This window comes from Camelus bactrianus, chromosome 17, assembly GCF_048773025.1.
Source record: "Camelus bactrianus isolate YW-2024 breed Bactrian camel chromosome 17, ASM4877302v1, whole genome shotgun sequence".
NCBI lineage: Eukaryota > Metazoa > Chordata > Mammalia > Artiodactyla > Camelidae > Camelus > Camelus bactrianus.
Genome location: NC_133555.1, coordinates 11,333,951 through 11,352,671, shown reverse-complemented (window position 1 = coordinate 11,352,671; position 18,721 = coordinate 11,333,951). Strand labels below are relative to the sequence as shown.

Sequence of the window (18,721 nt, the reverse complement as noted above, 5' to 3'; positions counted from 1 at the left end):
TCTCCCCCTAAAGTTTAGCCTTTCTGAATGCCCTTTTCTCAGAAAAGTGACCCTAGTGAATGACGTGGAATTATTTCAGTGACATAAGTTAGCAAGGAATCCAGCACCTTGTACTTTATATTGAGTGAACACTTTCCCCCAAACTATACAAATCTTTACCCATAACATAAAAACAATGTGGAATTCCAGAATGTTTGGAATAAACAATTTAGTACAGTGAGTACCTTGGAGCATATTGTCTGGAGAAAGAAACAAAGTTCAAAATTGCAAAGATACAACTTACATCTTAAAAGTAAACTTTATACTTAATTCCATAAAAGGAAAATGGTTCATAGCAAATTTTAGCATCCAGAGGAATTTTTTTTTCCAATGACTTTTAAAGTTTTCTTTCTTGACAGAATCTTCAAGAATGGCAATCCTGTTTCTTTCTTAACTGCAATATGACTATTAAAAGGCTGTAAAAACTTGCAAATTAGGTTATAAATAGCAGTGATGAAAGCATTAACTCTCTTAGCCACATTTCGTAAAGTGTACTTTCCAGCATGCTGGATATAGATATTAAAAAATAAGCCTGAGTGTGTATATAAAAAGTCCAGTTTCCTACTTTCTGAGCACAGTGGTGTAACTGTAGCTCTAATCTATGGCATACTTTGTAGGATTGCTGATTAATTATACAGACCTCCTGATGTTTTATATTCTTTTCAACTTTGTTTCCCTCTGCTATTTGACCACTACAAAGTGAATATCCTTAAATCACTTATTATTCAGGTTACCTAGTTTTAAAAAATGAAGTTACTATTAACATTAGTTTTCTCATATAACACCATTAATAATCAGGCTGTTCCCTTACTTTTGTATCTAAGTCATACATGTACACACACACACACACACACACACACACACACACACACACACACACTCACTTTCACTCACTGACTTAACTCACTCCCAAGCACACAATCAAGAAAAAGCTAGTAAGTTCTTTATCAGAATCTTTTCATCCCTCCAAGGCAAACATGTCTAACAATTCTGCATCATGTGGCCTGAGATATCGGACACACAGACAAAGCAACACAGCATGCTCTGTTGGGGCTAACGTTAGCCATTTTTTTGTTTTGAATGATTAGAGATATCCAATTTGAATAGTTCCCTACTGTGAAGTCTTTGAAAATAGTTGTGACACATTTGGTTTGTTGCTTGAGGTTATCGTTATTTTCAAGATTACTGTATTCCTTTCATCATTCTTTTGAGTTTAACATTGACACAAAAGCCTCATTTACCAGATATTCCAAGAAAGGTGATGTGTTGATTACTAGAGGAGGATTCGCCAGAAAACTCTTTTGTACCCATGCAGAACAAATGTGTTCAGATATTTTTCTGCCCTTTGCTTTAAGTGAGATTCACCATGATCTGTTCTTTTCAGCGTCTCCCCCAGATATCCTGATCAAACTCTGCTCATCACTGGGATATCTAAATTACTATCTTCTGTCCCTCCCCAAGACACCTTTCATTATAAGAACTTTCTGCTCCTTTCTTAAGCTCTTCACTTTTTCTGTCATCAGCTTCGCCTTGGAATTAGGAAAAAGTCCTTGCAGATTTGGGCTATTAAATAGAAGTGAACCCATATATCAATTCCTTAAGTCTTCTGTCATCATGAGAATTATTTATTGGAACCCATTACCTGTGTGACTTTACAGTTCTTTTTAGGTGCTTTGTCTGGAAAGAGTAAAGACTCTTCCTTGGAAAGAAATAACTTTATTTTCCAGCTGGGAAGAAAAAAAACTAGTTCAACAGCCAGGTCCCTGCCTGCATTTTTCCATATGACACTTGGTTGAGTATTTGTTGAGAGAAGATCACGGCAAGAACTTAGGTTGATCGTGGAAATTTCTCCAATGCAAAAACAAAACAAAACAAAACAAAAACCTGAAGGTACAGAGAATATACAGATAATTCTCCTGGAAAAGAGAATACCCAACTACTAACATCAGCCCGTAGAGTCTTTTTACTAGGCTTTATAGAAAACAGGAATATAGCACACACACTTTCATGACTATAAGTTTTAATGACATTGCTGTTTACTGCAAGACAATGATCTGTTTTTAGTTTTCTGACATGGAGAGGCTTTAGGAGGCTTATAAGCTTTCAAAAACAGCGTACATAGTTGCACTGGGGGTAAGGGATGTTATAATTTGCTTCCAATTCTTAAAGAGATCTCTGACTTCCAACCACCCATCAAAAAAACACTCAAGGTTTTTATCCCAAGAGGTGCCACCAGTGTCCCGACATTTCTCAAGACTAAATGAATTTTAATGCAATTATCAACGTGTTTACTGTGTTCCTCTTTGTACAAAAAGAACTATATGAAATAATAAGGGGACAGGAAGAGCTGTAAGACTTGAGCCCTAATTTCTGGAAATTCTTTGTACAGACAGGTTGATGGGATACTGAGACAGTCTGTGACAAATGGATGCTAGTAGATTGGACAACCTCCAGATGTCATGAATGTGCAGGTTGATGGCTCACTTGGTCATAATGTTATAAAAGGAACGTGATCATGGGGACATGGTTGAAATAGATGTATGTTTCACAAAGCATAAGACTTACACCTCTCCAAGGACTCCGGTCATCTTGGACAGTACACAGTACAAAGACATTACATGACTCTGAACCGCGTAGTTCTCGTTCACTCCCGAGTACATTCAGGAGAAAGTCTGTTTGGTCCTCCTTTGTCTGAACACTTTTGAAACCCTGGTTAATACCCCTTTGGCCAAAAAGAGAGCAGGCTGTCAGCTCGGTATGCTAGCCGACAACCACACCCAGCTAGAATGTAATATCTTCTGAATGTTTTTATCATATTTATTTTTGTGGCTGGCATCTATTTCTGTCAAGTGATACTGGTTTCTATGTATAGTAGCGATAAAAGTTTCCTTTATTCAGTTACTTTAATTTTAAACTTTGAGCCATTTAAAGAAAACATTGTGACTATTAATTATGACAATGATGCAAAAAATAATCATAATAGTAAAAATGGTCATTGCAGCTAACATTTATTAGGTGCTTACCATGCACCACCACTGTTATAAATGTTTCATGGGTGTTTTTAACATGGAAATTTCTCACAAACCCTGTGAAATGGAGGTGCTATTATTATTTTAGAGATGGCAAGCTGGAGTCCAGAAAGATTAAGAAACTTTCCCAAGTCACGTGTCTCACAAGTATAGGGGCAAGGACTCGAGCCATTCACGTAATACATGAATATGGCAGAAGTCGGGAGCTGGCCAGGGAGTCCGGGAAACGCTGGACTGTATGACCATTATGGTGATATAGTTAAGGAATTTATGTTCTTCTGCAAAAGGCAAAAATGGTAGGGGCTGCTGGTGTGCAGGGCAGGGAGGGACTGTGTGAGTGCTAGCTGGACGCTGACAGTGGTGTTCTATTGTGAGATGGACGTGATCTGAGAGACTCCACTTTGATTTCCTCTCTTAGCCATGTTATAAAGTCGTGGAATGAGGAGTGAAAGCAAAAAACCATGGCCCTGCATTTCCCAAAGAGTTGAAAGTTGAGTACATCATAAAGTGAAACCTTTTTTTTCCCTAGCATAGCCAGTATAGCTCTCCGTGTTGTAGAAACTTCCCTACCTCAGTAAGTTACATATTCTATATAGTGACCCTCCCTTGCTAATTAATAATTAACGTTGTCTTCCAGGCATTTTAGTTACTTAGGGGTAAAGGAGCCTTCTGGGATTACAACTTTGTTATGTTTTCATACGTTCTTTTCTTTTGCTTCTGCTTTCCGACAGTAGTGTGAACACAATTTTATCAATATTAGAAAAAGTAAATTAAAAAGCCAAAAAAATATATATTTAATTATAACCAAAGATCTAATGGCAAATTTAAAGGAAACCTTTTGTATGTGGTTACAATGTTTTTTGCTTCTTGTTTTTTCTTCCTTTAAGCCCCCCAACGCTGCAGGATGGCGTGGTAGAAAGAGTGCAGGCTTTGTAGTGAGATCTGAGTTTGAAACACCACTCCATCCCTTCTTAACTACATTAATCGTGGACATTTTAATTTACTTCTCTGGATTTCATTTTCCTGAACAGAAAAATTGGAATAATGATGCTTCTCAGGATTGTTGTGCAGATTAAATGTGAGGAGACACACAAGCATCCAGCCGCACCTAATAGTACGTTGTAGGTGCTTCATAAACTTTCCCGCACCTCACTGTGCCTGACACACAACTTAGTATATTCACAGCCCTTCCTCTGGGTCTCTTGGTCCATTTTTGTCCACGTTTTCTTCTTTACTTCCAATTATTTCTAAAGACAGCTGCACCTGATTATTAAAGGATTCTTTTACCAGCTATTCTAATAACCTAAGAGGTTGTTATAGAAAACCTTCCTGGGTGCCTTGGAGTTACTAATAAGTTTTTTCTCATTATAAAAGTAACATTACTTATTATGACGCTTTGATAAAAATACATAGAGGTATATAAAATAGAATATTACATTGCCTTCCTGTCCTGACCCCATGCATCCTCCCAATGCCTTTTAGATTTATGTTGAAATTATCTCAGGTCATATGTTCCTGAAAGGAAGGAATTCTAAGTCTTATATTAATGGAGACACAGAGAGATCCTGCCTAAATTAAAGGTAGCAATTTAAGAAACAGATTTTAGATAAAAACATGTCCTTTTTAAAATTCCTTTCTTCCCAAAATGTGGTATTTTCTGTGTAGTTTTCTTACCATGTGAATACATGAAATTATAAAGTTTCACCTGCCCCCAAAATGTGTTTCCCACATCCATCTATGCACCACGTCACAAAGAATAATTAAAATGAACTTCACGGTATTAAGTACTCATCTTGCCCTGGGCAGTTAGTTCCCTCCAGGTTAGTTTATGAGGCTTTAAAAACTGTGGTTCAGAGAAAGTTAGACCTGGATCAAACCAGGTTAAACACACATGAGTTTATTTTCTCCAGTGCTGCACCCAAGGGCAGTGGGCTCTGAACTGCTGGTTGTCATGCAGGCAATCGGAAATACACAGGTTGTTCGGTGGTTTATTAAACTTGAATCTTATGACAGAAAGCAGATGGATCTCTAAGGGACTTCATCAGCCGGGTGTCTGTTCAATACAATGTCTATTGCTGCCATGGACAGTCCTTGGAAGATCAATGACAGGTTGGCCTGAAATTGCCCTTGGACAGTTTCTCTTCCCACTGACCTTCATTTACATTCATCATCCAAAATGTCCTTTTTTTCTTAAGATGAGGAGCAAAGGCATCTTCTGGGGCTCTCGGTTGACTCTTTATAAACTGCACCATACTACAACACCATCTTTCTATAAACCAGGATAATTCAGTCTCCAATCAGGCTGAGAATTTCCATGTGTCTTTTGAAATTAAATATATAAACACAAGCAAATTCCAGTTAAAAGTTGTATTAGTCAGTTCTCCGGCCAGACAGGACCAATAGGATTTTGAAAGATTTATCTTAAGAATTGGCTCCCACAATTATGGAGGCCAAGAAGTCCCACCATCTGCCATTTGCAAGCTGGAGAACCAGGAAAGCTGGTGGGGGTCGTTCAGAGTGAGTCCCAGCGCCAGAGAACTAGGGGAGCCAAAGTTGTAAATTCCACTCCAAGTCGGAAGGTCCGAGAACCAGGAGCACTGAGATCAAAGTCATGGGATGTTGGGTGTCCCAGTTCAGAGAACAATTCTCCCTTCTTCCACCTTGTGGTTCTATTAGAACCTCCAAAGGCTGGATGCTGCCCACCTATAAGGTCATCGGTGAGGCCAGTCTTTACTCTGTTCGCGGACTCAAATGCTAGTCTCTTCCAGAAATACCCTCCCAGACACACTCAGAGATAATGTTTTACCAACTACCTGAGCATCCCTACACCTGGTCAAGATGACACCTAAAATTAACCATCACAAAAATTAAAATGTCTTTTGAATTTTCTTAAAATAGGCAGCCAAAATCAAACCAAAACAAGTCTTTATTTTTTTTTCTTCAGAGCACAGCTTGGGTGTTTTGGGCTCATGTGTACAGCGTACCAATGCAGTTAATCTGCCAGTCTTTCCTTACTGCTCAACTGTCACAAAGCCAAGGATAATTCTAAGTCTTTATGTCTTCAACTTGGTTGGTCACAGGCTAATTCTGCACTTACAGGGTTAAATATACCAATCTCTGTCTCATCATTGCCATTTTCAAAGTCTTGACTATGCCATGGGCGCCATATTCTAAAGCTACATTGTATTGCTCTTGTCTCAAGGACAAGTAAAGACACAGCCTTTCTATGGCAGTCCAGCTTCTCTGCAGAACTACTTAGAACACCATAGGTCACTGTGTGGGTAGCAATCTCCTATATCTAATTTTGGCCATAATTTTAATATCAAAATGAGTATTAATGAATTGGCCAGAATTATAACAACAAAAACAAAAGGATAGAATGGAAGATATAGTTTAATTCAACAAATCAACTGGGTTAATGAAAGAAGAAAGTGAAATTGCATGTGGGCCTTAGTTTTTGTTTTCCTGTTGGACTTGCGTGCTTTTCCTTGTTATCCATTACCACATCAAACTGCCCTTCAGACCCCACGTTGATTGTTCATTTACCACCGAAAGAGTAATAACTTCTCTGTTAGCTCCTCTTGTGGAAGAGGGCCAGGCCGATAGAGTAGGGAAGGGGATGGACTGGCGAGCATGTGCACCCATGGACGCCAGCGGGTTCCTCTGCACCACCTTCTCCCCATCCTCTGACGGCTGCAGAGTAGGTCCTGAAGCTGTTTGCTCAACCCAGACCAACAACTCTGGTGGGTTTCCTCATCTGACACCTGCTGTCGGTTGAAGAGCGTCCTCTTAAATGTCATGTCTACCTGAAGTTAAAATGAAGTCATGTGGGATTGGGATGGACCCTATTCCAATGATCAGTGTCCTTTTAAGAAGAGGGAAACTTGGGTGCAGGTACACGCACAGTGACAGTGGAGGCAGAGATTGGAGTGATGCTTCTAGAAGCCAAGGAACCCCAGGGACTGCTTGCTCGCACGAGAAGCTAAGAAACAGGCAAGGAAGGGTCCTCCTTCAGAGCCTCCAGAAGGAACCAACTCGGCCAGCCCCTTGAAGACAGACTTCCAGTCTCCAGAACTGTGGGACAACAAACTCCTGTGGTTTAAAGCCACTCGGTCTATGAGACTTTTCTGTGGCAGTCCTAGAAAGTGCATACAAAACCCAATTTCTCCTCCTACCCCATTGCTCTGTTCCCTTGGTATGTCTGGGGTGGGGAGAATCCAAGAGGGAGGGAGGTGTGGCCTGAAGTCTAAAGGCTGCCCCTACGCCCTGTCCCATTTACTCAGCGTACAGCAGAGGTTTAGAGGTTTAAAGGAATTTCAAAAGCCCGCAGGAGTGAGGTGGGGTGTTAATGAGCAGCTGAAGCCCAGGGTGGGTGGGAGCTAGAAAGCCTGTCAGCTTCTTACAAGAGTTTCCTCCTTCTCTCCAGCCCACTGTGTTGCAGAACGACCCTATCATCTCATCAGCCTCAGTTAGCCAGGAATGGGTTTTTACATGAAATTTCCCAATTATTTCGGTTTTTAAAAAAATTCTGTGCAGGATGAAGCAAACATGCCTGTGGCTAGGCAGTTCCTCCTGAGTCTAGGGCGTCACCTCTGGTCCCTGAGGGCAGGAGTCCTATGAGGGCTCCACCGTCCTGCCGGTTGGCTTGAACTGAGACGTAGCAGTACTTATTTTTATGTTTGAAGTTTTATAATGTATTTCAGTCCTCCAGGAGTGTTCACCTCCATTGTAAGTGTGTAGATCTATTATTTTACACTGAGGCTTTCAACTCAACTTCCAAACATGTTTTCTGGAGCACATCATGAATAAAAGAAAGGAGAAGCTTGTTATGACCCTTTGAGGGTTTTTTTTTTTTAATTACGTATAATTTTAAGCAAGTTTATTATCCCTGATCTAATAATATTAAAGATAATATTAGATTTAACTTAACAGTTCGATACTTCCATTGTTTGTTGAAAGGAGATTATTAATCCGCAATTCCTCCCTTTGCAGACAGGGAGACGTGATTTTCTAAGCTGTATTTTAAAAAGATTTACTTCTAAGGGAAATGTTTCCTTATGACTCAGAGGCAGACTACGACTTGCTGCTCTGACACCAGCATTTGGGCTCCCACACAGAACTGCTCAGAAAATCCTAGGTCGCCATTTTGGGATAACCCTGCTCTGTAGGGTGATAGAATACTGTGGAGTTGGCAGCTATTGTCATCTGTTACTGAAGCCCCCAGAAAGAAAAGATCAGCATTTTTAAAGGTCCAATGTCCCCAGACTGGTTTTGATTTATAGGACTGACAAGGTCAGCTCTTCAATGGCTGTAATGCAGAACCTCATACTAAGAAAGAGAGATTCAATTTCTCTCATAATTCCATATATGTTCCTGTCCCCTATGGATCTGAAGTCTCCAGATGACAGGGGAGGGGAACAACTGCTTCTCTACGCGGTAGGTAATTTACTGTGTTGTGAATTAAATGGCCTCTTTTCATGTCAGGAAAATTAAGTCCAGTGTCACACCTTTATTTTTACTACTTGCTGTTTTATCATCTTTGACTTTTCTCTGATGCTATCAGTGATTTAAAAAGAGCCTACAGGTAGGTCAAGGCTAACCTGTTCTGAGGCAGAAAGAGATTTACATTTTCCATTTTATCTAACTCCATCCCTATTCATGAGTATTAGGAGGCGCTCGAAGTTCAGTATCAAGCTAATAGCTATGGGTCAATCATTAGTCTGAAATGGGGAAACTAAAATGAAGTGGAAACTTTGAAACCTCATTAAGAAATAAACATGAAAATAAAACTATCCTTGGACTGGATTCAGGCACTATATTCAGGGGAAAAAATGGATGTAGAAGTAATTGGTTGAAAAACACTTTTTCTAAATCAGCATAAGATCCAAATTGAAGGGAAACAAGTATCTAGGGTTAAGTTGCAATTCACAAGTTCCTTGAGTTTGTTCTAATTAGCCTCCAAGGCCAAATGCGAGCTCTTTAGCTAATTCGTCACTCAGAAAAAAAATCCCGTGAAACAGAATCAAAGCAACAGGTCATTGTATACTTGGCCTTTATTTTCTGAAATAAATGGTAGACGGTACAGCTCAGTATGAAGAAAGATCAGGTCAGTTTTTCATACTCTACACTATGGTTGCTCCTCCGCAGTAGAGTTTGGAGGTGGAGTCACAGAATCATCTCCAGAATCCATTCCCTCCTCTCCACTCTCATGGCCACCATGTCCTGAACAAGTTCAGGACTTTATTTAAGAGATTGGACTCATCCAGTTGTGGCTTAGAACCCAATTTCTAATATGTTAAGTTATTCACTCATACAGGTGGGGCATCCAAGGGAAGCTGCAGGCTTCAGGCATGGTTGGAAAAGGGCTCAAAGAGGCATGAGGTCTCTCCCACCCCTGCCCCAGCTTCTTTAGCTTCTATAAGACATGATTTCTGTGCAGGCAGGATGACTGACAACAGTTCTAGATTCCCATCTCCAAATTTAACGATTCCCCAGAAAGAGGTCATTTCCTCAAATAGCTCCTGCATTTGGTGGTGGCCTATTTCTAAACCAATCAATGCAGACAAGAGAACTGGGTCTCCTGACTGGCTGGGCCTTAGTCCTCACCCATCTTTATACTATAGATAGTATAAGAAAGAGCTTCCCCACTGGAAAAAGTAATGACCCTTCTCCTATACACTTTTAGAAATGTGTGCATTATGGTATATAAGAGAGTGGAATCATTTCTAGTTATGTAAGTTATCTGAGGTCCTCCTGCTTTTCAAGGGTCTGGTGTAGGAAGTATACAGTAGATACCTACGAGTGAATGAGTCCAGTTTTCCATCCCTTTCCCTGACCGCTCGTGGTCACCCGTGTGCTTCAGTAAGTATAACAATGTGTTGTCAAACTTCAGAGGGGCTGAGCTATTCGAGAGCAGTCATAGCCTCAACAGAGTCCCTTATTAATGTTTGCAATGATGGATTGAGGAGGACAGAGAGCCTTAGTTAATGGAACATTTGGCTAGGTGGGGCATTTTATGTGCCATGCACTGTTCTGAGCACTGCACATCTTTATAACAACCCTGTGAGATACAGTTACTTTTATTATTCCGTCATCTCAGATAAAGACATTTAGGTACAGAGATATTAACTCACGCGAAGTCACCTAGCTCATTTGAGTCTAGACAATTTAGTCCCAGAGTATGTGTTCTTATTCACTACACTGTATCGCTCGGGTAAGGAAGTGGTTGAATTTCCCAAAAGAGCAGTTCTCCCAACTTCGTATTATACCCGCATTTGGATTATACCTAGGAAGAGTAAGCAGTCACATAAGTGCGATGTGATTTAATGACAGCTACTAAAAATTACAGATTCTTCTGCGAATTTCCTTCCACACTGACTTCCTCCACGGTCTGGAATTCTAGTGCTGGAGGCTTAGCTCTTCAACTCAATTCTTTGTGAAAAACAATGGGAAGATTAAAACACTGAACCAGTGTCAGGCACTGGAATCTTAAAGATGGACAGTACAGTTGTTTGTAAAATTACTTCCTCATGTCGTAAGTCCCGTGGGAAATTGGACAGGGAAGTGTTGAGGGTAAGGGGCTTGGAGAGCCTTGGTGTCTGTGAAGAGCAAGCTGGGTCCCCCAGCAACAGTATGTTGGGTGCCTACTGTGCAGTGGAAATACCGAAATTAGGGATGCCGGGCTGGAAATGACACTGGGGGAGACATTTGTACAGCACGTAACCGTTCATGGAATCTTTCATGTATTGTATGTATCTTAGAAGATAATCATTGTAATATCCTGTGAAATTAAAAAAAATAAAGACTGATGTAGGCCAGTAGCTCTCAAGGGGGAGTGATTTTGCCCCCAGAGAACATGTGGGAGATAGTTTTGATTGTGAGGACTTGAGAGGAGAGGCAGAGCCACTGGAGTGCACTGGGTGGGGGACAGAGATGCTGCTAATATCCCTGAGGACAAAGAATTATCTGGTCCAAAGTGCCATTAGTGTGAAGGTTGAGAAACCTTTTCTTAGAGCATATGTAATTCAGCCAGGTCATAAGCTTAGCAAGTGTCCTGGTCGAGGCTAGGGCCCAGGTCATCTGATGACAAATCCTTCTCTTGTTTCTTTATTCATATCCTTTGGTATTATTCAGTATACAGTGTGATACAGGCTTTTTAGGTTTGGGGGAATTTTATTTTATTTTTATTTTTATTTTTATGGAGGTACGTGTATTTTTCTGAGGTCCTGAGGATTAAACCCAGGACCTCGCACGTGCTAAGCACGCACTCTACCACTGAGCTATACCACCCCCACCCCAACCCCGGGTTTGGGGAATGTTAAGTGGTATAAATTATGAATAGACCTCTGTGCTTTGGAAGAGTCAGCTCACCATCAGAGCGTTTAATACACAGTACACCTGTGACACCCCACGGGAGGTGATTCCAGATCCAAAACCCAAATGCCACCTTCCTTATTGAGTTCTCATATGCCAGCATTTTACAATTTCCAGTGAATTCTTTTATAAATGGGAATATGATTAACTCTTTTAAAGCTATTTGTGTGATTAGTGGGTTGATTAGGATTTAATCACCGCTCTATTTCTGTAAGAGCATCTGCTGTGTGGCTAATGGAGTATCATGTGGTGTTTACTGAGCAGCTGTTTTGTGCTGTCTGTGGTGGAAACGAACAAGGAGTCTCTCTGTGTCTTAGACATTGATTTGGGATGACCCAGTTCACTTGTCTATAGACTTCACATTGTCAGACCTGATAGGTGGAAGGCAAGAAGGAGGCTGATTTAATTACCATATTAAAAGAAATGTTAAGAGAATGTTGTCCAATTTTCCCCACATATACAAATGACTAAAGAAGGCAGTTTTAAACATAAAAGAGAACAATTACCTAATAAATACCAGGAAATGTGCTAGGAATCTCACTGACCCTATCTTACCTAATTTTTTATTGTTGACCTACCAGATTGCTATTGTGAGCCCCCTTTTATTGATGAGGACACTAAAACTGAAAAAGTCAAGCAAGTTGCCTCTGGTCACACAGCTAGAGCCTGCAGAAGTGGAATGTGAACACCCATCCTTGTAATTCCATCAATCTTTGTAGAGTTCTCATACCTCACACCATCTGATCAGCCTGGGTCATAGACCCCAGAGTGGGTTGTCAGGGAAGCTAAGAGCCTTCATGAAAAGTATACACAGCATTTGCAATCCCTTACATTTAACTCTTCCCATGATTTTAAAATGTTTAGCCAGAAGTTCTATTACATAAAGTTATGCCCATCCTAGACACCTTGTTTCATATATTTGTAAAGGACTCTGTGAAGGTTAATTAGCACCGTGGTTCAGCCTCTCTGAATTCCTATAACCTATTATTGATTTTCCTCTTAGGGTATTTATTCACTTATTCACTCCATCACTTACCAGATGCTTACAGGGCATCTCCTCCATGCCATCCTAGGCACTAGATCCAGGAGATGGAGTCCCCAAACAAACACGGTCCCTGCCCTCAGGGAAGATAATTATTCCCTGTGATAAGACAGTTAACAAGTAAACAAAACTTCTGGATTGTGTTGAATGGGAGGAAATAACGTGGCTGTGGGAAAAGGGAAATCTACTTTAGAAATGGTGAGTCAGAGAAAGTCGAGAAGAAAAAGCTACCTCCACACTGAGGTCCTGAGCGGGTAGGAAGATGGCAGCACTGCCCTGATATCAAGGCAGACAGAACAGCCAACAGAAAGTCCCTGAGGTGGGAAAGGGTTTCAAATACTCTGGGAACTTGCAGAGGATCAGTGTGACTAGAGTTCATTGAAGGATAGAAAGATTAAGATGCAATAAAGTAGGCAAGAGAAAGGCAAAGGCCAGATCTGTTAGGCCTTGTAGGTTCTAGAAAGGAAATTATTCTGCATGCAATAAGGAGCCAAAGAAGGAACTTTCAATCTGGGGAGTGATGTAACCAGATCTTTTAAAAGGTCACATGGTCACTGACTGAAGAATGAACTTGAGGGGCAAGAGTAGAAATAGGCAGATCATTCACAAGGCTGTTTTGATAGGTTGGGTGAGGAAAAGGGAACAAAAGAGAGAAAGAAGTGCTTGCATTTAAATGATACAGTAAAGATGCAACAGACATTGACCTTGAATGAGCCATCTGTGTACATTTTTTTAATTTCCACAACTAGCCTCTAAGCTGGGCTGTATGTCTTATTCATCCTTGCATCTTTCCTTTCTGTTGTAGTCATGTTGAAAGCAGGGTCCTCTCGAATCCTTTCTGTCCAGTTTTGTGTCTGTCTGTAGAAGTGTTTCCTTCCCACCTGGTACTAGATACTTGTCCCTCATTGGGACCCTAGGGTGTGCTGTCCACATTTGCTGTTCTGCCAAAATCATACCATGGTGGGGAATATTTTAATTTTTTTAAGTTTAGTTCTTGCATCTCATTAAAAGTGTACTGTCTGACGTAGTTCAGAAATAAGTATACTTAATAATAACTCATTTACTTTAGGTCTCTCATCTAGAAGGAAACACTTCTGATGAAAATGCATAACGTGGCCAATCAAGGGATTTTTTTTCTCATTCTTCAGCAGTGTTAAGACCAACAGTGATCATATGATGTCACTTACATGTGGAATCTAAAAAATAATGATACAAATTTTATTTACAAACCAAAAATAGACATAGGAAACAAACTATGGTTATCAAAGAGGAAAGGGCAGGGGAGAGATACATTAGAAGTTTGGGATTAACAGATACACATTGCTATACTTAAAACAGGTAAACAACAAGGACTTGCTGTATAGCACAGGGAACTATATTCAATTTCTTGTAATAACATATAATGCAAAAGAATCTGAAAAAAATAGATGTATGTATATAGAATCACTTTGCTGTACACCTGAAATTAGCATTGTAAATCAACTACACATCAATAAAAAACAAAATTTAGAAAGAAAGAAAGAAAGAAAGAAAGAAAGAAGGGAAGGAAGGAAGGAGGGAAGGAAGGAGGGAAGGAAGGAAGAAAGAAAGGAAGAATAGAAAGGAAGGAAGGAAGGAAGAAAGAAAGGAAGGAAGGAAGAAAGAAGAAAGGAAGAAAAGTAAGGAAGGAAAGGAAGGAAAGAAAGGAAAGAAAGGAAGGAAGGAAGAAAGGAAGGAAGAAAGGAAGGAAGGAAGGAAGGTCGGTCCTGGAAAATAAAACTAACTGCGATCTACAGTGATATAGCCATGATTGATAGTGTGGAAATGACAGAATGATGGAAATAATTTCCAACTGGTCATAGAAGATAAACTTACCATTTGGGGTTTATTTGTTTTGATTTCAGAATTACCATTTCTGAAGATGGAAGCCTCAGAATCGTGAATGTGACTAAATCAGATGCTGGGAGTTATACCTGCATAGCCACTAACCACTTTGGGACAGCCAGCAGCACTGGAAACCTGGTAGTAAAAGGTAAGGACTAACCCAGAGAACACGCAGAGTAATATATGTGCCTGCATTTCTAATAATGTAATCTTTTGAAGTGGCGTCCTTCCTATTAATATGTACGCATATCACTGTGTTGCTAAATTAATTCATCATAGCCAACATGATATGATTAATAATTCTTAGAGAACGGTTGGTAATGAATATGATTGAAAGCCTATCTTATTCCAGAATCATCCAATACAATTTTGAGAATTACAGCCATTGTATCTATTATAGTATTGTAACTAATGCTATCTTCAATCCTTTAATTAAATTTCTTTCAAGTCTCTATAGATTTGAAATTCATGGCTAGGAACCCTGTGCTAACAAATTAAAAACCCACGACTCAAATACTATTTTTAGCAAACATTGTTTAAACAATGACATTGGCGATTTTCAGAAGAGCTCCCTCGGTTCTCCGGAGCTCTAGCTGTGGATTATTATCCCAATAAAGGGCTCTGACCGCCTCTGTGCTATGCTTCAGTCACCCAGCCAACCCTGTAAGTTTTAAAGAAATAACCATTTTCCACATACCTTAGCCCGGGTGCTTTACTGTACATGACGGGAAGTCCTTTACGCTCCTGCCACAGCACATGATGTAACAACAGCAGGTTGATGGGACGGGCTGGTCGTACCAAGTGGGAATTGTGAAGGATGAGACTTTCATTTACATTTCGTTTGCATTTCTCTCACTTTGTATCTTGCCGAGTCATAGAGTCATAGAATTTTTGAGCTGAGGGGGTCTTGGTGGTGATCTAACTGAGGAAGACAAAACTCAGGTTGGTGAGTTTCTCAAGGTCACCAATAGCAGAAGAGGACTGTGAACCCAGGAATCCTGCATTTCCCTCTGGTTCTTTCTCCTGTGCCTGGAGCACTTCCTCTTTTCTCCCGTTCCTCTGCGATAGATGCAGATGTGTTACAGGGTATTATTTCCCTTTTGCGCATTTGTAGCTCCCTCTGTGAAGTGGGGTAGCCTTAAGCCACTAAAAATAGCCGAAGAGAACAATTGCCTCAATTTTAAATTAAAGAAGGAGAAACTAAAAATTACCTAATTATCAATTTCAGGGTCATTAGAAGTTGGAAAAGGACTGCCATTTAGGGAAACCTTTTTGTCGTAAACACACTCATCGATGCAGACAGAAAACCACAAGTCCAACGTGAATCTGTACTGAGATGGACTCCAGCTATTTCAACCGATTAATTATTCACTCAGAGCAATAGCGTGGGTGTATGACTGTGTGTTCACTCTAGGGCCAAGGAAACAGAGGTTAGACAATACTTGTAAAACAAAATTTCAGCTAGAGGTCTTTGCCAACGTGTAGCTTTCTCAGCTACAAAAGGAAACTTACTGATGAACTAAGACCAGGAGGAACCCCAGGGTTTCAGAGCTGATTAATGCCTGAGCCGAGACCTAATTCTAGATTATCTGCCGGTCAGGGAGCTGTAAGGGAGTACTCGGCAGCCCTCTTCGGTAGTGATTGAGGCTGGGCTCACGGTCCGAGAGATCTGGCTTTGAATTCTCATTTCTCCCACTTACCGGCTCTGTGGCCTCAGACAAGAGAGTTAACCTCTGTGGGGCTAATAGCAGTACCCAGCTCGTAGGGTTGTTCTGACAGCGGAGATCATCTGTGTTAAGAGCTTAACACGGTGTCTGGTACTTAGGAAATAGTAGTTTGTTTTTTTTTTTTTTTTTTGCTATTCTTGTTCATATTTTAACAAAATGGCTATACATGCATTCTAAATCTTATTGAACTGGAAATTCATAAAACTTCCACCCCTAACCTGTTAGATGATCAGCAAGGAGAAGTGAGCCTGCCACTAGGAAATGACTGAGAATACGGAAGAGTCTGAACACCCAAACAGAGGCGCATGTTGTGTGCTGCCTTGTACTGCTGACACGGGGGTATTTGCACGTGTAGGAGCAAGTTATGCCCTGCATTTGATTAGCATCCTTCTCATAAGCCTTGACTTCCTCAGCTCTCAAGATCATTGGCAGAAAGAAGAAGTCTTCTTTTTCCCATGAGAGTTCATACCCCAGCAGTACCAGCAGCCCTGGGATAAAACCATTCCCAACCATGCATCGCTGACGCTCGTCCTGTGCTGAATTGCGGTGCAAAGCTTACAGAGACACAAGTGGTGAAATGCGCCTCCTTATTTGGGTGGATGTAAATGTTGCTGGGATTGTAACTTCTACCCATTTTAAAAAACTGAATACGTCATTTCTTGTCTTCTAGTAAAATGTGAACAGTGATCCCCCAAGTATGATATGAGATCATTTTAGGCAATTCATAGTTAAACTGTTTGTTTTTTTCTTTTAATTTTAGTAACCGTATGTTTCTTAAAATCAGGAATTAATTAGTATTAGGAAAATACTAGTTTTCCATTGGTGGCCATGATAAAAAAAAATCTCCTTTTAAAATGTATTTAAGTAAACAAGTCAGTCAATATAAAGAAAAATATTAAGTATGCATCGTTATAAAAGGATATGCATAAAATCGTGAAGGTGGTGTATGAAAATTGGGGCACGTGATTTAATGGCAGTTTTCGAGAGTTTTAGTGAACTGATGGAGAGAACTCAGAGGACATGGTACAGTACCCCGCTGCCTACACTGTTCATGTTTTGCTGAGGCAAAAGAACACTTCAAGACCTGAGATTTTGTAATAGATGGGGGAAGGGAGGGGCGGGGCAGGAAGAGCCCGGTGACCTATGAAAAGAGGGAGGCAGAGGTTTATAGGCACGAGGTGTGAGGTCAAAGCAGGATGTTCCCTGCCTGATTACCGGACAGAATTCAAGTGTTTCCAAGCAGAGTTCTTTCTGGGCTTGGCCGCTGGTATTCAACTGGAATCAGTTTCTCCACAGAGGTCCTCTGATTCTTCTATTATTTTCCCAGGTGAAGTGGGGAAAAAAAAATATGAGCTTTATCTGGTTAACACATTCACAGGAGTTAATTCTGTTACTTGGGTAAGTCTGCAGGTATTTGAGAGAACATTTATTTCCCATTGCTTGGTTCTGACTCCCATTAGCATTAATGTGCAGAGGGGCCCCCAGACCGCCAGGTCTCTGAGAAGGATATTAACATAAATGGAGAAATACAGTTTCGAAATCTGCCCCATAAAGTATGGTAAAGACAGAGAAAACCACTCTGAACTCCCCATGAACTGTGCCAGGTTCTGAATGGCACATCAAAATGCTTGAGCCCTGCACCTTTAATGTAAATGTAACAGTTTAGCCCGAAGTAGGGTAGAGCGCTGTATTTTAATTCAATTTTGAGATCTACAAAGAGACTAATTTATCAGAGAAGGTGTGCTCTCACCTTAAAATGTGCTTGTGCTCGTTTTGATCTCCTCAGATGTCTGGGATTAAAACACTCTGAAGGTCAGTCATCAGAACACGTCTTCGCTAACCTTTTTACAATAATTCTATCATTAACAATGCTTTTAAAATCCAGTTCTCTTCTTGCCCACCTCCATGCCCACCCCCATCCCCAATGTTTTGGAGAGATGCTGAAGATACTGTGAAACACAGGGGCAGTAAGTAATGGGGGAGAAGGAGGTACGGGAGGTTTAAAATAAATCTCTAGCAGGCAACTGCAAAATGGATAAATATTCAGATGATGCACGAGCTGGCTTCCAAGCTGCAGAATTCTGACAGGTGCCCAGGGGGCTCCTGATTATCATCCCATCATCTGAATTTCTAAATTTGACTGACTTTATTTTTTTCAGCTAGTTAGACTATATTTGGGATTTGGTTTGCTTTTTCATTTTAAGCAAGCACAGTTCTCAAGTCAGACCCCCGGATCCTAACAAAGTATAATATTTGACCTTTCATTGAAGATGTGCTTCAGTGATTGTAGACGTCGTTAAGCACTATATGGAAGGCAGGCTCCACTATGTGCAATATCGTCCTTACTAATTCATCTTTATCTCTATAGCAGAGTTAAAGGCATGTCGTTTTGCATGACATGGGATCTTTGCTATAGAGTTTCATATGAGAGATATTTTTAAGTAGCAGTCCTAGAGAAGAAGAACTTCTCTTTGTCTTGATGTAGTTTGGCAAGAAAACTGTGGTAACAGCAACCCCAGCCCCGATGGATCACCTCCAGGGCTCAAAATGAAGTGCAGGGATTTGAGCTATGGAGCTATTACCATAATTCTCAAGCTGAACTACATCCAAAATGACCTGGAGTAATTCTGTGTCTGGCGGGTCCAGAC

General features: G+C 40.5%; 1 protein-coding gene across 5 annotated transcripts in view; it reads left to right on the top strand.

Annotated features, from left to right (window-relative positions):
* CNTN4 (contactin 4) overlaps positions 1 to 18,721 on the top strand; it is an 814,349-nt gene that overhangs the window by 732,464 nt on the left and 63,164 nt on the right. For all 5 annotated transcript variants that reach the window (XM_074344450.1, XM_074344446.1, XM_074344447.1 and 2 more), the window contains one exon: positions 14,367 to 14,494. In XM_074344450.1, coding sequence (XP_074200551.1) covers positions 14,367 to 14,494 — 128 coding nt within the window. The remainder of the gene's footprint in view (positions 1 to 14,366; positions 14,495 to 18,721) is intronic.